At 35.2% G+C, this 24,754-nt stretch overlaps 1 protein-coding gene and 1 long non-coding RNA gene across 3 annotated transcripts in view; one reads left to right on the top strand and one right to left on the bottom strand.

Annotated features, from left to right (window-relative positions):
• LOC131046429 (phosphoglucan phosphatase DSP4, amyloplastic) overlaps positions 1 to 4,215 on the top strand; it is a 213,573-nt gene extending 209,358 nt beyond the window's left edge. For both annotated transcript variants that reach the window (XM_057980163.2, XM_057980162.2), the window contains 3 exons: positions 2,058 to 2,117; positions 3,202 to 3,309; positions 3,921 to 4,215. In XM_057980163.2, coding sequence (XP_057836146.2) covers positions 2,058 to 2,117; positions 3,202 to 3,309; positions 3,921 to 4,046 — 294 coding nt within the window. In that variant the 3' untranslated portion in view covers positions 4,047 to 4,215. The remainder of the gene's footprint in view (positions 1 to 2,057; positions 2,118 to 3,201; positions 3,310 to 3,920) is intronic.
• Positions 4,216 to 10,424: 6,209 nt separating this feature from the next.
• Positions 10,425 to 11,319, bottom strand: LOC131046428 (uncharacterized). The gene is made up of 3 exons (XR_009105998.2): positions 11,238 to 11,319; positions 10,978 to 11,151; positions 10,425 to 10,717 (listed from the first exon to the last, which is right to left on the bottom strand). It is a non-coding gene; the product is annotated as an uncharacterized LOC131046428 (long non-coding RNA).
• Positions 11,320 to 24,754: the final 13,435 nt, after the last annotated feature.

The raw sequence follows: 24,754 nt of genomic DNA on the forward strand, positions 1-24,754 counted from the left end.
CCTCATTAAATGCCCATCTATAGATATAAGGGGAGGCACCTTATTACTTTTCCCCTAAGAATGTGGCCATGTGGTGTTTTTGTTTCCTTGGGCATCAATTTTTTTAATGTACCAACATTCTTAATCTTCTAATTTTAAATTCTCTTCTAGGTTGTGCACCCACATGGGCGTGATTAAGGAAGGGTGACAACATGCTCTACCATCATACATACAATTAGGGTTTGGTCCCAATGTGAAGGTGTGGATTGGATTTAATCGCCAACCATGTCTCAAAATGGGAGAAAACATTTTGTCTCCAACTACTTATAGGCTCTTCATTTAGCCCAATAAGATAATAAATGTGAAAAAAATCCCAGGCAGAAGAAAAACATGTAAATTTTAAGAAACACCCATAGGTTCAAGAAAACAAAATGTAAAACCCAAGGGGAGTGTATTTAGCAAAGATCGCCTATGTTGTAAAGCCAAGATAAGACAAGAAGGGAGTCTTCAAAATTGACAATACACTTGAAAGATTCATAATTAGATAAATGGAATAGTTACAAAATGGGTAGGGCTGTTTAGCCAAATGGGTGTATGTAATAGAATGCCCAAGGTTTAGCTATAACATTGCATGGATTCAAGAATTGCAAATATTAATGGTTTTCAACACATGGTCATGTTTTGTGTGGTTCAATGCTTAGAAATACCTCTTTTTTTCTTGATTGACTTCACTTGTATCTTACACGCTCTTTTCATACTTCAATACACCCATGGTATAAATAGTTGAGTGCAAATATGATCACACCACTGACTCATATGTAAGCATGATGTAAACAAACATCTTAGTTCCAAAACTCATGATACATTTGTGAATTTAATAGAAACCATGATATTCAACTCAATTTTGTATCATCAATTATAATTCAATGCAACACCAATTGATATCATAGTCTTATAGAAACATTAATACAATTCATCCATCTTAGTACCAGATAGATAGATATAAGGTACATATCTCTGAGTGTAAATCAGCATATAAAATATGCATGAGTCTGAACACGGGCGATACAAAATAGATATAGATAGCATCAGTAAGCTCACAAATAACTAGGCCTTACGCATAAAGAAGACAAAAAGGATAATTGTGTTTATCGAAACATGATAAAAGGACTCTAGAAATCACATGCCACGACTGCCTTTAAATTTATGCTAGGAAGCAATGAGGAGTATTGCAAAGAAGCCTTCAATATTAAAGGCTAAAGCATAATTGAAAACTTCAAAGTATAATGTATATATGATTTTTTAGGGAAAATAGATTTTGTATCAATTCTAGCATATCATTTCAGGGCTAAAAATGTATTGTTGTTAACACTGTAATACTTGGAAGTTGGAGTTGTATCATAATGGAATGGTACAAAAAATAATGTTGTCATTATCATGTATCGTTAAGAAGCATGAAAATCTTCTTGAGAGCCCATGAAAAGGGGCTTACCATGAGAAGAAGTTTATAAAGAAGCTTTTCTAACAATGGTAGAGGTTGAGCTTGTCTTAGCTAAGTAATGATTATGATGTACCGTAAGAGAATCTGCTACAGATCATTAAGATATTTGAACTTTCTAACCCATCTCTTTGGAATGCTGTTATTGTTGGGATAACTTATAGGTACCATTTAGAGATGTCTCACCTCCATAGTTAGTGTTTAAACTGTTATGTTGTGTTGTTTTTCAAACATAAAAGAAGGAACGAAAACTGAATATAATGTTGAATCTTATTGCAATAAAGTTCATATTCACAGTTTCTCATTTCTTAGAGCTAAATTTGGTAGATAATATTATTAAATCTAAACCAGTCTTAAATACTCTCTCATGAAGATCAGATAGACTGGATTGGTTGAATGAATGTTGATAAAGATTGTTCCCTCTGTTTTTGTTTTATCAATGCTAACAAAATCATCTTGTTGTTTGCCTATTTTACACACCAACAGACAATCATGGTAGAATTAGGGAGGAATTGAATGATGTTTGTTACTCATTAAAAATGCAAGTTTTGATGTGATGTATCTTTTGCACTATTGACAGAGAATGCCATTAGCTTATGATGAAAGTCAAGAATGCTGGTTGCTGCAGCGAGAGCTACCAGTAAGTTTCTCTTTTCTGAGGGTTGAAGATATGCATGCATTTAGTATACAAAACGATGAATTTACTATTTGGCACTCTAGTATCGTATTTCATATTTGTCCTTGTTTTGAAATTTGAAAAGTGTCTTGCAAAACGAACATGAAAGGGGGCCACAAAATTCCACACCAGTGACAGAATTAGACAGCGCACACCTCTACTTGAAGAACTAATTTGTATCATAAATTAGCTAGCAATTGACGTGAAAAAGGAGCCCAAAAGAATTTATCATTTCAGAGATCTTGTCTTTTCTGTTACTGGTTCATACCCTTCTGCAGCCCCATATAAAAGGCTGAGCTACATCCATTCTAATGATTATATTGCAAGTAAAGAGTCCTGGTTCCTCTTTCCAATATGCATACAACAAGATATAGACGAGATATTTCTTTTTAAAGTACAGTGAAACTTGAACCTTTTCATTGTGAAAAAGACGATGAACATTTTCATAAACATTATAAAGGAACAGAACTCATAAATTCGAGGGTCTAAATGTTGTTTGTACCAGCTAGCATTTAGCTCATTGTCCATGCACTTTAAAAGTATATTAATAACCAAACATTCGATGCTTTCTACCTGTAACAAATTACAGAGCATTTGAATCTCATCTAAATGCACAAACAAACTCAGGCAGTCAGAACTATAAATATTTGTGAAGCCTAACCTGTACTCTTTTGCATACAGATGGTATATTATTTAGCAAAGAGTCGACACCAAATTTTTGCATTTGAACATAATGAATGGAATGTACAATAGAAGATAGACAGTAAGAATATGTTAAACATCGTCAACCAATCCAATCTGACATTTTTGCAGTGGATAGTAACTATCGCAGGCTATGTATTCCGGATGCCTCTATTTCTATCGCCAGTGTGGCAAATTTCACTGCAATATACTAATTTTTAGAGCAATGAGAAAGATCTAATCAGTCTCTTTTAACCATCTTCACTGCAATATACTAAATTTTAGAGCAATGAGAAATATCTTTTCAGTCTCTTCTAACCATCTTAGAAGTATTACTTAGAACCAGCATTCAACCTGTCTCTTGCAGGAGGGTCATTATGAGTACAAATATGTGGTGGATGGAAACTGGACAATCAATATGGATGAGTTAGTGACTTCACCAAATAAAGATGGACATGTTAACAACTATATAGAGGTATGTGTTTTCTTTTACTAAAGAAGACAAAAACCAGTTGTCCAAAGCAAAAGTATCATTTAAAAAACTATAATGGATTTGGCACATTTCTTAATAAAAATGTTTGATATTTCTTTTACAAGGATTTCTCAAATAATATTTGTATGACAGACGTTGTTGATTTTCTGTAGTGTGCTGATTAATGGCTATGCATGCTTCTTGGCTCAAATGTATAGTTTTCTTTCACAATTGAATCTTTCCCAGTGGCAAGGGGAGAGATCACCTATATAACTTCAAATTTAATAAGATTTATGAATAGAGTTTCATATGGTTCATCGTTACCTTCTATACTATCAAAGCATATGCATGATATGTTACCGTAATTTCTTCTAGCTTCTTGATATAGTGCTGACTTGTATCATCTTCCAAGTGTGCATACGATTCTCTTAGCATAATTTAGTTGGATTTTTATTTCGTCATTTGACTTTTAGCTAATTCTATGTAATTTTAACTGTTTATGAAGGATTCTTTTTGTTATGCTTGCTCATAAGTCTATTTTATTGTCTTGCTAGCAAGATATCATGCAAATTCCAGAAGAAAATTTATTGCATTTTTACTCTTCTTGATTGCAGGTGAAAGGAGAACTAGATGTTGCTAGTAGAAATCTCAGGCAACGATTGATGCAAGAAGATGTTGACCTTACGAAAGAAGAACGTCAAATAATATATGAGAGGCTTGAGGCTCTTGGTGATGCATAGATGACCACTTAGATTTTTTGAGGATTAAATAAGGCAACGATCAAAACAGGAAGACATTGATCTCCAAAATGATAACTTCAAATAATATTGGGGATTCAGTCTCTTACAGATGTAAATTAATGAAGTTTACTTGTTGGATTAATAAAGGTATCTCTCACATTTTCTTCTATTTTAATGTGATCTATTATGTCATTATTTTTAAGTGTTTGAGACTGCCCCAGGCACTTGCCTTACGTACAGTGTACTTACAATTTATTCAATTTCAAGAGTTTCATAGACTGTAGGAATGGGGATGTGTAATTATATTTCAAGCTTCTTTTTGTATGTGGTCAAGATGCTGATAACTCTGCTTATGTTCCTCTGCAACAATACAACAGAATTCGACAATATTGGTAAAAAGCACGGGACAAAATATAATTTATGTACTAAAGACCTTCATTCCGTAATTCAATATATGTTTTGACAGTGTAATTGGTTTTTGACACACACGTCAGTGCATCAGAGCTAAGTTAAATAGTTCTGCAACAACTTACAGTGACTTCATTGTGTAAAAGAGAAACGGAGAGAAAGACTATAGTAGTAGAGCTTATAAATATCTATTGTTGGTTCCCAAATCAACAGATCCTTTGAATCCTATGGACCAGCCACTTTCTTATACTTAGATTCAGGGTTGGATTTGGCCAATGAACGAAATTTAGTCATAAGATTGAAATCTCCTACACTTCTGGCTCTACTAGACCAAGGTGGGTATACCTAACAATGCCTACATAATCTACTACTCTATAAACTCAGACATTGTAAATTATAGCAGAAAATTTCCAATAAATTTTTACTAAGGATAGTCTAAATAACTTGAAAACTGGCTTTGATCTTGGTCCTTTAACACTCACTTAGCATTTGGGAATGATTCCTACACTACACCTAAATCCTACAACATAAAATTAAAAGAGATTTTGAATAATAAAATGTTTCTGAAAATGCATTAAGCTGAATGACAAATCAGTGCCTAATCCTGGGATATAGGGTCAAATATGAAACTATAAAAGAGATCACATCAGCAAATAAAGCTCAACCAGTGGATTCAAAATATGTTAATGCCTTGTACTAACAGATCCACTCTTCTTGTCATAAAATTCTACTTACAGATCCACCTTGTACACTTAAAATCACAATTGCCTGATCAAAGTAATTTAGCGCATTCCTTGAAAGAGAACCATGAACAATCAATACAATCACGTGGATGTTGAGATGATAAATTCAAATATATTTTATATATTGAATTTATATGATCAAAAGCATACAAATCTGGAGACAATTTGATGACAGTAGTGCTCTATTTGCACAAACTGGTTGACATTTGCTCATAAAATCAGACATTACAATTTACATTCTTCTATCTGTGACTCAGACTCGGCATTGTTCTATTCACCTGCTCAATACAAAAGTTCAGAACCTGTACAAATGAGAGGAAAGAAGATATAGAGGAAGAGAAGTTTCCAGATTAAATCTGCTGATGACATTTGGCAGCATCTTTTCTAACTGATTTTGGAATCTTTAATTTTCCCTCTGTTTTATTTGCAACCAAATATTCTCCTCTTTCCCTCCCTAGTCTTCCATCTGCATATCCTTTATTTGCTGCAGCAAATGAATCTTACTTTCCTCTTTGACACCTAGCAACCTGAAGAATATTCTGAATTTGCCCTTTTATTCCCTTCATTTTGCAGCTGAGAATATTTGATTTTCTGCACTATGCTTGGCTTTGAATTCTCGTGACATTACTTTTCAACTGATGAAAATATTACTTCTAGCATTTTATCCTTAATAAAATAATCCCCTTGCCTTGGTTAAAAAATATAGTTCACTTAACTTTTTGTGTGAATGACTTTTATATTTGTGTGGAAAAGCCATTTCCCTTTATACTCATGAAATTATTTCAATTATTCTTGAAATAGTCATTTGTGTTGTAGCCCTTCATATATTAGAGTAAAAATAATCACCACATGTAGGCTCCATCAAATAAATGAGTTTCCACCCTTTATTACACATCCAGTAACTCATGTAAAAAGTTTCACTCTTGGTGAAAATCATTTTGACTGCAGCACTTTCATACTCACTGGCAAAATACTTCATTTTGGTAAAGTTCTATTTACCTCAGTCACATTTACGACCATATTTTTATTTTGTGGCAAACATTTGATTATTGCAATAATTTATTGTGTAACCAAATATATTTATCCCCCTTCTTCGCTTGCTTCTATAAATATATTTTCCAATTAATGAAAAATATTTGTAACTGCATTTTCCTTTCACCTTAGTGTTCACGTGAAAGTAGTTTTACTTGAGTGAAAGTAAAGACCTGTGCATTTTAGTGAAAAGTTCTTCACCCTTGGTGAGGATACTTTACAACAGCATTTTAACCTTTGCCTGTAAAAATCATTTTCCCAGTAGCATATAAGATTTCATTCGTAATACATCTGATGTTTTAAGCTTCCAAAATAGTCACACATCTTTCTACAATATCTTATTTTCTATCATCGTGCCTACAAAATTATTTACCTAGCCCTCTGTTAGCAACACCTTGCTCCAATATCTCACTGTCTGAACACTATTTCATCTCCATGTTGCTATCCTTCATACATGCTTTGGTCAATTTATCTTCATTATAGAACTTTACATGAGATACCTGTAACATTTGCTTCAGATCCACGGCAAGAATATTCACACATCAATCCTAAATGCATATTAATTCACAAAGGAGAAATATCCCCACAAATTGAATCAATACTACTAAGTCTGTGGCACAAGGGTTGCTCCTACGCTTCCATTAAACCATACCAATTGAAATACCTGCAGGAATGAGAATATCATTCCACAGCCCAATACCTCTAATTCACAAGAACCCCCCATGTGTGTATTTTTCAGCATAACATACGCATACACAATTAGCTCGTGCGCATTATATAAACTCGATTTCTCAGAAGCTTCCTGCTCTGTAGGGTCTCCATGTCCATTGCAATATATTATGCATTTAGTAGGGAAGATTGGAGTCTATGTTTTGCCTTTGTTTTGCATTTAGTACGGTCTCCATAACCATGACAATACGCATCAAAGATGTCATCAAAACACTGGACATTTGCACAGGTTGGAGATTGCGTGTTGCCTTTGCTTGCAAATCAAGGAAATCCTACCAGACGTTGCCCTCTTAATCTCATTAATGTTGCACATAGCGTTAGTCCATTTCAATAGCACTTCATTGAAGCCACTTTCAATCCAATACACAACCATCCACGAAGGCATGTTATAAGCAATGGGAAAACATCATAGTCGAACAAGCTCTATAACAAAAGGTCCCTCATTTCTCAGACATTGCCATCATCCCTTTACAGGATAACTCCAAAACAGAACCACGGGATGAAACAACAATGGGTGGTAATGGAGAAAAATGCTTGTTACGAATATCCTTTGGGTGCCCAATAACCTGATAAATTGGCCACTTTGCTTTGCAGGCAAAGAAAATGCATCTGCATATGAACTTTGGAAAACTATCTTTCGCTGCAGAATGGACATAGAACCCTAAATGTTTCCATCTAGAAGACCTTCCCGCTCTCCCGCGGCATTCTTTAATTTGCCCTAAATCTATATCTATCACGGCTGTAGCTAGCTCCAAAAACATCCCAACCGCATTGTCGTGCACTGAAAATAACCTTCGTGTTATACAACAGGGGTCAGTGGCCACAGTTTTTCTGCAGAGTTCTGCAGCCATTCTGTGCCAGATTAGCCACATCACATTTTTCATTTCCTTTTTTCCTTTGCGGGATGACAGGGCAGAAAATTTTTTATTTTATTTACTCCATTACTTTTTTCTTGCAGGCCCCATAATCATTTTGATGTGTTTCAAAAATAATATGAATGATGTGTTTCAAAAATAATATGAATGATAACATTTAAGATATATTTGAATCATTGTTAAAATGATTTAAATACATCTCATTCTGCCTTCAAGTGTCAATGTAAAATTATTTAAATGATTTTCCATTTTTTACCAATTTTTATCTCTGGCAAATTAATAGGGTACCAATGTGTCCTTTCCTCAATCTCAAGCAATTTTGCAATTTTTATCATTTTAATGATTTAATTAATAAAACTTGGATCAACCCCTAGAGTCACAATTCATGTCGGGTCCTCTTTTGGGAAATTTCGTTTCTAAACACTTGGACTTTGGAATTGTTCTGAGATAACATTTGGATACATCTGGGACGAAAATACGAAGTGGGCAATCAAATAAGTCTTGACTCCTAACATTTTTGCTTCGTGCTCAAAACAGTCAAAGTAGCCTCCAGAATTGCTTTCAAAAACTGATCAAACAATCTCTCTAGGTCCTGGAAACTGACACAAATGCTGAGTGCTATCATGAAAATAAAAATACCAGGTGGATTTGCATGACGATGTCTGATGTGAGAATTTTTAATGCTCAAAGTTGCTTACTTGAGAATTTTTTGAAACTGCACATGTAAAATTTGTCTGAACCTTTCCAAATCACCACCTTGAAAAAATACAAAACCTCTCTCAGAAACCGCCACTGAGGCAATTGATTCATTAAGGTACGTTGAATACATGTGCTGAGAGGTTTTGCCTGAATTTATCAAATGTGAAAAATATTAATGGCCAAAGTTGGGTTCTTTGACATTTTCGGGAAGTGCTGATGTCAAACCTTTGCAAATTTAGTTTGATTTAAGCCTTGAGAAAATATCAAACTAAATGTGGGGTGTTGCAACCAAGTGAGGGAGTGTATGAATATGCAGAGAATTGCGAGGACGAGGACCAATCCGTTTGACATGCAGGTCATTTGGTTATGAAATATTAACCGAGATGCAGGGTCATCTTGGCAAAATTTAACAATGTACAGGTAGCAAATCTGAACAAATCCCATTTTCTTTTGGCTTGGGAAAAATAGCAAACAAATTCTCGGGGCTTTAAAAACTGACACAGGGATACATTAAGATGCAGAGAATCACGAGCACCAATCCTTTTGCATGACAATCAACTGGTAATAAAATATCATTTTTTTAAAATAGCTACTCTAAGTGATTTGATAGTGTGCAGACAACAAACTTTCTCAGAACCCCCAAACTAAGTACCTTGAAAAGTCATCATATCTGATTTTGGGAAGCTGCAAATGGTCATGGACACACCAATAACAGGTGAACATGGTCTTAAAGTGATTATTCATGAATAACACAGGTGTCAAGATATTCTCCCTCGAAATGGACTACTTGGAAAGATTTATAGGGGTGCTTCAGAATGTTGCAATCAATTTTCTCTTCATGGGCCCTTCAAATTTTGCCAAATTTTGGAGGTCCCAACAGAGTTAACAAATACTTAAATCTTGAGCGACGTCCATTTTGCAAAACTATTAGAATCTACAAGTTACTTTAGACATCTCATTGTCTCTAAAGTAAATTTTATTATTTATTTTTCTGGCATAACTGCTAAACAATAAGTATATCTGAAAACTAAATTTTCAAAGAAAATTTGGTTATATGTAATGCAGCATCAAAGAAACCAAATTTGACAGTGGGATTTCTGAGATCTGGAACATCAAAAAACCTTTCTTGAGTACATGTATGTGCCAGTCAAAAATATAATCAGAACTTGATCAATCTGTGGAATAAATTTCCTAGATGTTTAAACTCAATTGCCTAGCAAATAAATCCAGACGTGGGTACAGCGTTCTTCCAAATAATTTCAACATTGTTTGAAATGAAATAGAAAACATATAATAATTCTATGTAGAATTAAGGGTAATAGCAATTTATGAAAACTTTTAACATCTTAGAGAACAAATTCAATGAGAAGGTTATTCTTCCAACTCATGTCTACATTGTATGCAATGAAATGCATTATACAATCAACATCCCAACATGCCCTAAACAGGTTTACACTATAGACATTAGTGATGATGGCATAAAAATAGAATCTAGGATAACAATGAATTGCCTTATTTTAGTGGATGTTTAATTTGTATTACCCTCTCCATATAACTAAACATATTTTCTTACATTCAATTAGGACTCATGAAGCTGATTAAGTTTAGGTTTGGCAAACAATAGTTCCAACCTAACACAATGTGGTATTGTTATTTCTCAAAGATCTGTGCTGAAATATTTTTAACATCCTTTGGGTGATTTTAGTCCAAAATGACTCGTGAAATTAGTGTAAAAATGTGGAAAACCCATTTTGTTGGGTTCTTTTTGGTTGGTGGCGATTGTGGGATATCGTGGGTTGATGTCCCCATCCTTTGCATACATCAATCTATCAATAAGCACATATGGGATTACGAGCAAAAACAAAGTAGTGATCTTATAATAGAAAATAGTCTTATTTATAAGTCTTCACGATTTTCCCATTCAACATCATCATCAAGACAACATGGAGGAGGTACGATCCATACTGAAGCAGTGACCATAATGCTGTAGTAATCATGGAGATCCTTTATGCAAATCTCTCTTCATCATGAGGGCCGCAGGTATCAATGATATATCGATCATATAAGGAAATCACTTCATAACATTATAACATACATTCTTCATTATCGTTGTATCAATGACCATGAATCCAATCGTCGCCAAGAATACCAAGAGCAATGTATACTGTCAAAGAAGGGCATGTCGCTGTCAAGACCAATAAATAACAGTCAGCCAGCCCAGTGGAATCATCAACATTTAGTATTTATTGAAGAGAGTTGTTAAACAATACTGATTAAAGACTTATCGAATCCATCGACTAGCTAATCAAGTAACAACCAATTACAAAGGGGTGCGATTAATCATAAATAATTAATGCTCATCTATCATCAAGTTCAAATCATCTAAATAATTATTTGACAGCAATTTGGAATGATTAGTGCTAAATAGCGATTATGAAAGCAAACCGATTTGTCATGAAGAGATGCGAATTGCTTATGGAGAGGCATTTTTAAGAAGAGACATATCTCTTAAAAGGCACCCCTTCCCGTCGTGCAAGATACATAATTGGGTGCCAACCCATTCAATCAAACATCATCGATTGTCTTTTATTTTTCTTCTACATCCATAATGGGATCGCTCTATTGAGCAGTAACATTCATTAGTTAAAACCGGCTGCATACATCCAAAGATAGAAATCAGGAACAGTACCATAACTATTGCATACCTCCAAAGTATAATCAGAAACGGCAATCCCATGGGAGAAAGCTTACAGCACAATTTATATGGTCATATCAAGAAGAGCAAAGTTAACCCCATAACTGCAGATCGTGATATAATTATATAGCAGATCATAATATATTATTTTTATACTAAGTGGTATCAATTATCCCTAATATAAGTTTTATGGGGGATTTTTAGAGTCTTTGATTAGAAAGAAGTCTCTTACAATTGATTTGTGAGTAGATAGTCCCTAATTCCAAAGAATTTATAAAAAGGGACATAACAGTAGGATATATGAAATCATAGTTTAGCATGCAATGGGTATGAGGGCTTAAAAGTGAACTATCAGTTTTTTAAGAAAACACCATTGCTACTACGGGCATAGCTCTCCATGAACACAAAATGGTTGATCAAAAGTTAGTCTTTCTTTGCCTTTATATCTCTTATTTCTATGAATTGTTGCTACAAGATGGTTGATTGAAGTGCTTTCTCTCTTTCCTCAATCTCTTCCTATCTATCCCTCTTGCACTCTATCTCTTTCTCACAACATTCCACAGCCTCCCCCCCTCTCTCTCCCTCTTATTCCCCCCGCCCGCCCCCACTCTTTTCCCTCTCTTGAAAGGGAATTTGCAACGAAGTATGTCATTTCCACAACCCTCATAAGAGAACAACATGCAAAATAAGTATTTAGAATCTATAACACAAAATAATAAACATATCACAAGATGACCCCAAATGTACCTTGGGAAAACCTAGCAAAGAAAATTTTTAGCTTTCGAAAGCATTTACAGTATCAAGCACCCTAGTTGCATTTCTCCATGTGTGCAAGCAAATGAGAACCATGTAGGCACACATCCCAATACATGCTTTTACATATGCAACTTACAAGAGATGCTCAATTTAACCTTAGTTGACAAGCATGTCAATTGTGTTTGCTTTTATAGAAAAAAACTTGCACAAAACCATTAAGTAGTAATACATAAACCATTTGCCTCTAAACCATGAACTCTCTAAACGATGACCCTCACATTTGTTTTTTAGCACTATTTTTTCTAATATTAAATACTTTCTTAGTGTGAACTACATTAATATTTATCCCAGTGTCATATATAACATAAAGTGGTCCCAACAATGCTCTTCCCATTAGGATGTCTACATGTTTAAGATGTACCAAAGTTATGTATTAATTTTACATTATAAATATTATGCAAGGTGGACATTACACATTTCCCAATAGTATCCCACTTGTATGTATTGCATGAGGGTTCAAATATAAATTCAATCATTAAGGGAATAGTCTCTGTCACCTACATGTACCATCAAAACATCCAAATGCTCTATCTCCTCCACCAAAATACTTGTAATGATAACCAAGGTTACCACCATTTCAAACAAGAATCCTCTCATTATTCATCACTGAAGAGAACAAAAGATTTGGTGTCTTTGTTTGCATGTCAAGCTTCACATAGAAGCTTGATATGCAAAGACACCAAATCCAATAGTAATAAATAGATTTGAATAGTTGTCAAAAAAAATCATCACTATATATGAAATAGCAATTACTAGTTGCTAACACATCAAACTAACTATTCCTCAAAACCAAGATATACACATCACAACAAATAAACATTATGCCGTCAGCATAATTAGTTGAATGCATAATCACAAGTCCTTGTATATGCACTATTATGCACAAGCAAGTATGCACTATAATGCACAAGCAAGTCTTGAAGATGCTCAACACTACAATGCGATGTGAACATTGAACAAAAAGAACACATACAAAACTTGGAATTTGCATTGCAAGGGTAAAGTCAAATTCAAAATTAATTAAGGTATACAAAAGTACACCAATAGCATTCATTATAATAGTGTGGCTAAAGTTATCAATATCATTTAGTACCAAGGAACTGTTAGAAGTCTGTATATTTGTTATTAATGTCGAGAGATTTTGAAACTCTAGATTGATACTAGAATTGCAATCGGTTGATAGTGATTGATAGAGTTTGGATGTTACAGACCTATCTTCAATGATAGTGTTACACCATGTTGTTGTTGTAGATTTTGTCTTGGAACTGATTGTTTTGACCTTGAATCTGACAGAAGCAACAAACAAGAAACTGTGTTATTGTGCCAACAAACAAAACAATACATTATATATTTATTGTTATTTCAGATTATCAGTTGGATCAGATTTTACGTTACCATTATGTCTTTTGTATCTTGCACTATATCTCTATAAAAGTTTCAGAAACTAAGAATGCATGGCAAACGTATTAAGCATTAATATCCTTGGGTTCAGTGGCAAATGGTTGGTCTAACTGTTTCACTGAATGTATTAAACATTAATAAGTTTCCTAACACATATGGTTGGAAAAGCAGTTATAAGTTTGAAGGTTGTGAATATATATGACTCATTTTGTTTTTCATGAAAATGTTTGTGTCATCGATGGGAAGATATATTATCTAAGCAATTTTATTGTTTAAGGTTGGTTGAAAGAAGTTATAAACTAATTGTTAACTGCCAACCTAATCATTTATAACTAATTGTAATTGTTAATTGTTTGTAACAGTTAACAAGTTCTATTTATATGGATTGAAGTTCGAGGCTTGGTGTATATGTGGTGTTGAATAATGCTGAGAGTTTGATAGTAAAATCTGTATTAATAAGAGCAAAAGATTGTGTGCTATTCAGAATATAAAAACTTATGAATAAGACTTTGTGTTAGAATACTAAGAATCTGAATGAGAATGTTATGAAATGATGAGAAGAATCTTGCCATTGTAAGATGCAGAGAGCATAGTGGGAGATGGAGGGTTTTTCTAAAATACTGCAAACAGGATACAAATTTTTATCGAATATAAGACTGAGTCATATATTTGAAAAGAAATGATGTTCAGTTTGTAACAATTCCAATGTATGCTTCCAATATTGTATTGTTTCAGATTTGAAGTTAGGAGTTCTTTTATTTGTGACATTCTTAAGGTTGGTGGCTTAAAGGTGTTGAGTTGGTGTTCAGATTGAGAATTTTATGTTTGCGAGAGTTGGTGCTCTTTAAAAGGAGTTTGGTGAGGGTTGGTGCCCTAAAGCTTTGTATACACTATAGATTTGTGAGGTTGGATTAGGACAATATATTCTTGCAGCATTTTTCACCATGGTTTTTTTCATTTTGGGTTTCCCACGTATTTCTTGTGTATTAGTTTTTACTTGTATTCTTTTCAGTTCTGATTTTTAGTTGTTCGGTTTATTCAAAATATCTAATTGTTTAAGGATTTGAAAGTTTAATTTACTACTGCTCCGCCCCCCATCCTCAATAGTAGCATTGTGTTCTACATGAACATCAATAATGATATGCAAACCTACAAACTAAACTACTACATCTCTCTCACCACTAGTCTCCAAAGCTCTTTGAAGATATCCATATTATAGAAGATAAAGATTAAAGAACCTTCATGCAATTATCCAAAAAGAAATCAATGAAGTACAATAATACAAATGGATACAAATACAGTTATCAAAATGGCTCCATGTGAACCTTAACTCTAATGTCATGGGAATAGAAACCTCCAATAAGAAGCAATAGACCATAAAAAGAACCTATAAATCAAAACCATGAAGTATGTCCTATCAACATCAATATGCTAAAATATGTGACAAGATATATCTTGTTCACAAAACCTCAAATAGAAAAGCCTCCACAATATTCAAGTATTCAACTCCAAGGTCAAACATATCATATTTATATGTAGACTAACCAAGATTTAAGCCTGTCAAGTCGAAGGAAGATCAAACCAAATATTTGTTCCCGAAACTAGGGAATAAGACTCAAACCATCCTCTATAATCCTTAAAATTTTCCTCATAACAAACTAATATGCATAAGGAGAAAAAGGAAAAAGAAACATGCAAAGTAATCCTCAAACAAGCCCTTGAGAACTAACATCCATAGCTCAAAATTCATTCCCATGAGCAAACAAAGCATGAAACAAAATTCATTTGAAAACAAGGTAGGCAATACCTATCAAATGATTCATTGTCAAGAGAATCAGGTGTGAAGAATCAAACTGCTCCTCTAGAATATACCAAGCCCAAATGAATCTCTCCAAGAACAATCTCCTCCATAGGTCTATGTTAAACTCATGTCCAAGTTTAGGTATAAACTTCTCAGTCTTTCTACTGAAACCTCATCTAAGGGTAATCAACACATGATTTCCAATAATAAGGGATCTCTAGCACCACTCAAGTTTAACATAGGTGTACAACAAATCATCTCATACCAATTGAACTACAATGTAACACCACAATAACTAAAATCTCACAAACAAAATAATCATAACACTCATCAATTAGATTACCATAAATCACTACCAAAAACTTGGTATAAATCACTATAAATTGTATAATTAGGAACCCACCATAATGTTGTGATCTGTCCTCTCAAAAGAAGATTATGTCTCAAATGAACATATTTTCTCCTAAGAGAACTTGTATCATGCCATAACTCAATGCAAGATCAAGAGCCTACCATGGCATAAGCATGCACCTTCTAAAATAAGGATCATTTAACAAATTGACACCCCAATCAAATATTTCAGGAGTCTTTCATAGTAAAAAGATGTCAAAAGCTTCAAACCACATAAAGATAACCCTCTCCTATTAATATTACTTAAGATGTCAAAGAACTCTCATCACATATAAAACAAAAACCAAGAGATCCTCCATGACACCAACCACCATTACAAAATATTACCCATCACCAAGTGATACATCCACAACTTCAAATCTTATGTTGAATTGTGTTACTAAGTACACATGGCACCGTGAAACCATCCTTTTAATAAAGATCACCCATGGCCCTCATATAATCAAAACAATAAAATTTAATACTTTCAACTCTAGAGAATAAAGTAGAAACATAACTTCCAAACCAAGAAGATAAACCACCACCTATACTAGGAAACAATCCATCATTGCCCACAATAAAATTCCATAAATAACCATATTGTATAAAATTCTAAGCATGCAAGGAAACTCTATGACACCATGATCACCATCAACAATGTGTCCACACAAACAACCATGCCATGCTTAAGCTTCAAGCATACAAGGAACCTCCATGATAACATGATCACCACCTAATGTACATCAAACTCTCATTAGTCATTGAGTTTCACACATTTGTACCATAACAACAATAGGTCTCACAATACAACTATCTTGAGTAACAAAAACCCTGATCTTCATGATGACATACTAATGCACCAAGTGATCAAGCTAGGATAATGATGCAGGAGCATCCAATAGTGTAAGGGCAATCTTGCATCACACAAAGATTTTTATTTTCTGTTGTATTTTCTGGATTTTCCATTTCTTATTTTTGCAATTTATTCATAGTCAAATTTGAAGCCCTTAGAGGCTCTGGATGAGCCCAGAAATTGGTGCAAATCCAAAGTAGTTGGCCTTTAGGCCCTATTATCCAAAATGTCATATTTTTAAGACCTTTCCGAAAAGGTATTATCATTGAAAATCCGACAATTAGATCTAAAGTTATGGCTGTTGGAAGTTAGACCAAAAAAATTCGGAAAGTTTCCAGTTTCGAATTTGGCTTTAGTGAAATTATGCAGTTTCTTGTTTTGACGCTAGTTTGTCCGCCAAGTTTCTATTGCAAATGTAATCTTAGCTCCTAAGGAAATAAAGTCTATTTAAGACTCATCTTTGAGGAAAATAGTTAAGTTTTTGGAGTTGAGTTTTTGAGAGCTTAGAGTTGGGAGATTGTATTGTGGGAAGGGTATTTTCCAGAATCTATAAGCTGCATGTGTGGCAGCCTGTGAGGTTTTAATCCTCTGAGATTGTAATGCATGTAGTGCATGTTGGTGCAAATAATAATAAAATTTCTCTTTTGTTTCTCAATTGTTGCGTTTTTCTGTTTCTCAGGTTGTTCCCTCATCAGATAACCAACAAAATTTGCATCAACACTAAAAGATCTAAAGGTATAGATGGTCCATATTTGAGTTATTTTTGCAACTTGTGCATATAGATAGTCTACACAACTACGAAACTCATGATCTCACAACACAACATATAGGTTCAATATTACTACATTAACCATGTCAAACATAAACATCTAAACATAAAAATGAAAAATTATTCATGGCTCAAACATCAAATCACCTCGCAAACACCAAATCACCTCTAGATTTGATTTTTTGTAAATTCACAAAGTACTACAACTAAGAAACCCATTGAACAACTCAATAAAAATATAGCTAAGAACATTACATAACACTTCTTCCAAAATCTGATCCACTGTGAAGTACTAAAAAAATGCTCTTAACTTGTAATGTCCCCATTTTTTGTCACACAGGCATTGTGGTTAGTTTTGACTTTCTTGGTGTGCGCAAACCTTGTTTGAGGGGAAGTTTGATGTTAGCAATGAGTTCAATTGGTATTGAGGGCTCCTATGACACTCATTGAAGTGAATTCTAGTTTTTGGCGTGTTCTCCAATATTCTTGGAAAGAGCATCTATTTACAGTAAGTCACTCATCAACCAGGATTTTCATAATTCATCATCCACATCATTCTAGTGTGGTCAATTTTATATTGTGATGCTTTCCCACAGTTTTTGCAACCCTAGTGAATTATTGAGTTTTAGTTTAATTATTTTGTTGAAATTGTTTAGTTTTATAAAATAATCTAGAAAACACCTTACTGCAATAACTTGTTGGAAAGAGAATTTAGAGTTTTAAATCATGGACGCTTAAAAAGGAAACTTTGAATGTCAAGTATTATTATTAGTACTTGCTATTAGCCTAAGTAATATTGTAATAAGTTTTCATTTTTACACTTAAAAAACTTTAATTGAATCAATTAGAAGTAAGTATTTGTTTTTATATTTAATTTTTTTGTTTGTTAAAGTTTACATGTATATTTTTTAAGTTTAATACAATGAAAAATATTTTTCTTAGTACTGATTGGAAAATATATTTGAGTTCTTATAGAGCAGATTTCCCAGATCTAATACTCAATATTTTTTTTAGTCAATGATAAATTTTGGATGCTGGATAGAGCACCCAAAATCTATCATTGACTATCCAGCACTCAAAATTACAATTTGAGTGTATTTTTTAAATAATTAAAAATTAAAATATAATGATTTTTTTTTTTCAACTAATTATTAAATACAATCAATGATAAATTTTGATAAATTTTGGGTGCTGGCTTAGCTCAATAAAAAAATCTCAACCATGAATAGTTCGATAGAGAGGAGAGAATAAGGAGGAAATAGAAACAAATGCTTTCGGTAAAGAGAATAAAGTCAAGTGAATCCATAAACTTACAATGTCAAACGTGAACGAGAAACTTACCGAACTGCTCGAAATAATTGCTTGAAACTTACAGACACCTCTACTTGCATCTGCCCACCACTTCACTTATTTTTTAATTTTATTTTTATTTTAAAGCAACCCCATTCTAAATTTGTGGGCTTTTATTGACATTTTAAATTAAAAAAGAAAATTTCAATATGAGTTAATTTAATTATATATAATAAAATAAAATTTATTAATTTGTATGAGATGTAATAAATATATAAAAAGTATTAATTATATAAAAAACAATTATCTATCATATTTATATAAACCAAAAAATATTTAAATTTAATTTACATTTTTTATTTTTATTTTTAAAATTGAATTTAAATAGAAGACTTATATAAAAATATATTAAATAATATTAGTGGTTAGGTTAGGGTCACCGTCATTCAATTTAATAATATACAAATATAATTATAATAAATTTAAAATATTATAATAATAAAACAATAATAATTTATTTTTCTAATTATAATATAGATAAAATTAGCTTTCCACAATCTATGAATTAGAATGCAAGATTTTTGGGGTTAAAGTATTAAGATTAAGAGTAATGTATTAGTACCAATGATTTAATAATTAAAATTATACTAATTTTAATAATAAAATAATAAATATAAAAAACAATAATAAATATATAAAAAATAATTTAGAATATAATAATATTATAATATACCATTTTTTCTAATTAAATTTTTATTTTAAATATATGTAAACATTAAACTTTAATAAATGTTACCTCAAATTGAATCATAATATGAAAAAATAATCTAACCAAAATTGATCCACAATCATAAACCTATCAAAAATAATGTTATATAATAATATATTAATAATATTAAAATATTACTATGATATAATCCTAATATAATATAATGATACAATAATATAATTTAAATACTATTATTATACATTTTAAAATATAATAGCATAACATATTAGCCTAATTAAACCTTAATCCTAATATGATCATCAAACATTATTAAATACTACCTCTACTTGAATCATCATCTAAAAAACTAATATAACCCAAATCAATCCTTAAGCATAACCCCAACCCAAACTTTATTGTGCAACTTTACATCAACATTATTTCAATCACCAATAGTAACACTAATAATATATAATATAATATAACATACTATAATATTAATGCATATAAATTGAAATTATTGTATTTCAATTATCAAAATGTTTTTGATTAATAAAGTAGTGAGAACAAGGGCACTAGCCCTTTACATAGCAAAACTATTAAAAATCATAGTCCAGAAACAACACTATAACAACAATCAACAACAACTATCAACAAAAAGGAACCAAGTCTTTAGAAATCAGAAACAATAGCAGAAAACAAAAAACAAACTACAGGGGTGCCTTGTGCACTCCAGTGGCATCCATAGCATTGTTCCATTCATTGGACAAGAACTTTTAGAGGTCCCTAGTCTCCTGGTTGTCCTCCTCAGTGTCCGTAGAACATTCCCTCAACAGAGAGAGGGTGAGTGCAGAGCTATGTAAAACATGCACATGAAATTTGTTAAGGCCCACCATTTGGGATTCCCAAGCCTCCGTCTTGTTCTTGAGCCGATTGACATCCTCCTTGATAGTCTGTAGATCAAGCACATGGACGAGGTTTTCAATTCTCTGCATGATGTCCAACACATCTGTGCTCAGCTTTTCCATTTGTTGGAGAGTAGGGACATCATGGGGGTTCTCAGCAGCCATGTCATCCGTAGTCTCTTCGGTCTCTTTGGGCACACCACCAGCAAGGGAGTTATCACTATCATTAACCAGGCCCATCAGAGGGATAGAATGCATCACCTGTTCAACCATTTTTAATTCCGGGTCCAAATTACCAGATTCCAGGGCTTTGCTATCAGATATTTCCATGCCCATAAGACCCTAAGTGTCTATGTTCATAGGGGTCGTATCCTTAATTAACATCAATGGGGTCCTGGGTTTGCATTTTAGAGATACTCATGTCAGCGATACCAACAATGGTTGGAACCATGGGGTCCCCAGTCGCATTCACATCCACAACATCCCCATTAGGGGCCCCGATAGTGGTATTAGGGCCCTCTTCCTCCTTGTCCCCAATGGGGTCCTCCTTAGAGTCCAGATTCTTGATCACTAGGGTCTTCTTTTTGCGGCTTTTGGAAGCAAGTCTGTAGGATCTCCTTTTAACCTCGGAATCAGGGGAAGGATTGTCATTCTCAGCATCCTCGGAGGAGTCATCAAAGACAATGCGTTTGCGTTTAGTGGGGGTGTTGCCTTTGCCCTTGGATAGGGAGTGGGAAGCACTGGGAGAGGCAGATAGAGTTAAACTAGAGGAGACCACCAATAAGGAAACAACCGAGGCATAAGCAGGCAGGGACATGGTGGTCGTAGCAAAGCCCTCATGGGGATATTGGAAGAATCTAGGGAAAGCCATAGACAGGGTCACAAGCTACTGAGGAGTTAGCATGGGGGGGTGAGAGAGCGAAAGATTTCAGGGGGGGGGGGGAGGGGGAGAGGGGGTAGAGGGCCTCATGGAATTTATACAACCTGTAAATGAGGCCCTAGTGGAGGAGGTAGGGTGGCTTATCCCCATTCTTGGGGTCCATGGTGTCTTTAACATAACTCTCTATAGAGTGCAGTAAATCAAATGACAGACAAAGCAAATCATTGTTGCGGAAGTGATTGAGGAGGGGCAAATGATAGTAGTAGAATACCTTATGCTTGCCTTCGAGAGTGAAGTACTTCATGATCATGAGGAAGATCATGTTCTAGGGGTGCTTGAGCTCCTCCCAAGTAAACCCACCTTGCAGCTTGATGGGTTCTTCGCGGTTATGGAAGAACCGTTTCAAACCTTCGTTGTTTGCAACATGGCTGGTACGCTTCTAGCGATGACCATCAAGGGTTAGCTTTGTAGCTTGGGCAATAGTCTCCTCAAAGACATCAAAGGCAATGACACCAACCGAGACACGCCTCTCGGACTAGGAGGAGGCAAAAGCAGCCGAGAGCTGCTCATTATGGCCCTCAAGGCAATCCAGAAGATCGACAACTCCACCTTCAACATAGAAATTCCAGACCAGGGGGTAGTTTTTAAAATCATCTGGATTATTTGATTCATATCTAACTCTGTCACCCCCCATATCCTTCGCCAATAGAGCTTCTTTAGTCATGAAAAAAATAGCACAGAGAATTTGCAGAGATCCTTCGAGAAGCAAGCCAAGAAGAGATAATGGGAAGTGTGCGAGCCCAACGTCAATAAATGAGAAATGAAGTTGGGCGCATGGGAAAAAATAAAGTCACTTTCAGAAATGATTTCTTGGTTACGATGCATTAAGAGCCAGCAAATACCAGTGGCAACCAACATGTTTCCAATCGAATCGTACCTCATCATGACTCTGCAAGCCCAAGGGAATTGCCAACACAGCAACACATGTGTCATCGCCAGCCTAGTCGAACGAGTCACCACCACATCCGAAGGGATCAAAGGGATATTCCCAATATTTGAATTATGAAACCACCACCTCCAGACTGCCCCAATTGAAGAGAGGAGGGTAAGGGAAGCACTTGGCAGTCGCTCAATCATTAGTAAATATTTTGGATTTCTCTTCCTGGAGAAGGAAGTTAACATGGTCCGGGAGGGAATTGTGACTCCTCCAACATCTCAAACCTGAGAGGTTTAGGCCAATGGTTGCCATGGCATCCGCCACACTATTGCCTTCCCTAAAGATATGCATAATTCTGAATGAGTCAAGCCCAAAGATGAGCCTCAAGGTGTCCCTGATGGTTCCTTCAATTGTCCAATTAAGCTTATTCTGCCCCTTGACAACATCAATGATAAGCTTGGAGTCCCCCTCAATGTCCACAATCTTGATTCCCATGGAGAAGGCAATGTGGATTCCCCAGGCTAAGACCATCACTTCAGCCTAATTAGAGGAATGCCCATTCAGGTTACCCACATAAGCAGCAACAAGGGGCCCTAGATGGGATCTAATAACCCCTCCACCAGCAGTCAGGCCCCTTAGCAGCCCCATCAAAATTGAGTTTAAAATTTGTAGCCGGGGGAACTAGACTATGCTTTGTCTTAGTAGTCTCTTAGAGCAGTCAACAAGAGAGAACAAGGGGGGAAGGTTCCAGCATCTAGAAATTTCCTAGTCCTAGGTAGAGGGGGGCTTGGACGCCATCCGAGTTTTAGAAACAGAGATATTCTCAAGAACCAATTTAAGGAATCGAGAAAACACAGTTTCCACATAGGCCTCTTTGTCTCTTAATATCTTGTCATTCCTTTCCTTCCAGATACACCAGCTCATGTGGGGGGACCTACTTCCACAATTGTTGGATAAGGAGGTTGGAAGAGGGGCCCTAAAACTCCTGAGATAGATTTAACAAATTATCATTCATAATCCAACATATTTTAAGCTTACTGTAGACCATCCCCCATAGCTCCCAAGTGAAGGCACAGTGGAGGAAGAGATGAGCAGGACTTTCTTCATCATTTTTGCAGAGGATGCATCTGTTAGGGAATTGGAATCCCCACTTGACCAAGTTGTCTTGGGTCAAAATTTTATTGAGGAGAGCAGTCCACCAGAACAAATCAACCTTGGGGATGAGTTGGGGATTCTAGACCTCTTTCTAGATAGAGGAGTACATAGGTTCTCTAAGTAAGCTGGTGTGGAGAGTTCTGACAGAGAAGTCTCCAAAGGGGTCCCACTTCCAAATAAATCTGTCCTCCCTAGGAAACAGGGGGAGGAATATACTAGCCAAAAGCTTCTGGAGCTCTCTAGCAGTAGGGAGGAGGAAGGGATGGTCAATGCAATAGTTCTCCAAGGCCATCCAAGTGCGGTTGCTGAAGTAATCACTGACCCTTTCACCAAAGAATCCTTTGGTTGCATCCTGGAGCCTTCTTAGGGAGGGGGAAGAAGTAAGGGGTCTCTCTCCTAACCACCAATCTTCCCAGAAGAGAATTTTCCTGCCATTTCCAATAAGCCACCTCAAACCATGAGATAAAGGGTCCCTATAGCTCAAGATGTTATTCCAAATTCTGGAACCCCTCAGAAGGTCCTTCTCTTTCAGAACAGAGGAAAAGTCCCCATTACCCAGGTACTTGGCACTAATTATCCTACTCCAATCCATATCCTTATTCAGTAGCTTTCAGACAATTTTAGTCATAAGGGCCTTATTGAACCTTGAGATCTTACGGGTTCCCAAACTGCCCATGGCCTTGGGAAGACAAACTTTGTCCTAGCCCACCAAGGCGAGCCTCTTCTTTTCTTCCATTCCCGTCCAGAGGAAATTCTTTTGGATGTTTTCCATCTTAACAGCCATAGTCACAGATATCTTGAAGAGGGAGAGAAAGTACACAGAGATCCCCTAGAGGGAGGAGGAGAGCAGCTGCAATTTCCTAGCACTACTTAGGAATCTACCTTTCCAACCAACCAACTTCTTCTGCATTCTTTCAAGGATAGAGATCCAGAAGGATTTAGAGACATCTTTAACAATCAAGGGGAGGCCCAGGTAAGTGCCAGGGAGGGAGGCCCTTTGATAACCAAGGATTTTGCAGACTTTATCTTGGAGTTGGACATTAGTGTGAAAGAAGTAAATGCTGCTCTTTTCATATTTAATGTGTTGGCTAGATGCCAGAGAATAGGCATTGAGAAAGGATTTCCAAGCCTTAGCTTCCCAAACAGAGGAGATACCAAAAAGAATATTGTCATCGATGAACTGTTGTACAACATTGGGTGGCATCGTAGAGGCAAGTTTGATGCCCAGAAGAGCACCCGTGTGAACCATAGAGTTCAAGGTAGAGGCCAACACTTCAGCAAGGATGATGAAGAGGCAAGGGGATAGAGAATCCCCTTGTCACAACCCTCTGGAGGCCCTGAACTTCTCTAGGGGGCTCCTGTTTAGCAGCACAGTGTAGGTAACAGTAGATATGCATTCCCCAATAAGGTTGATGAGTTTGTCTCCAAACCCCATAGCTTTAATAACTTTGAAAAGGAAGTTCCAGTTGACCCTATCATAAGTCTTGGAGATGTCAAGCTTGAGTACCATCCCCGGTTGATGACACCTATCCATGGAGGGAATAATCTCATGAGTAGAGATGACCGCATCAAGAATCTATCTACCTGGAACAAAACCCTTCTGGGAGGGGCTAATCAAAGG

The sequence above is a fragment of the Cryptomeria japonica genome, chromosome 1 (assembly GCF_030272615.1).
Source record: "Cryptomeria japonica chromosome 1, Sugi_1.0, whole genome shotgun sequence".
Lineage (NCBI taxonomy): Eukaryota > Viridiplantae > Streptophyta > Pinopsida > Cupressales > Cupressaceae > Cryptomeria > Cryptomeria japonica.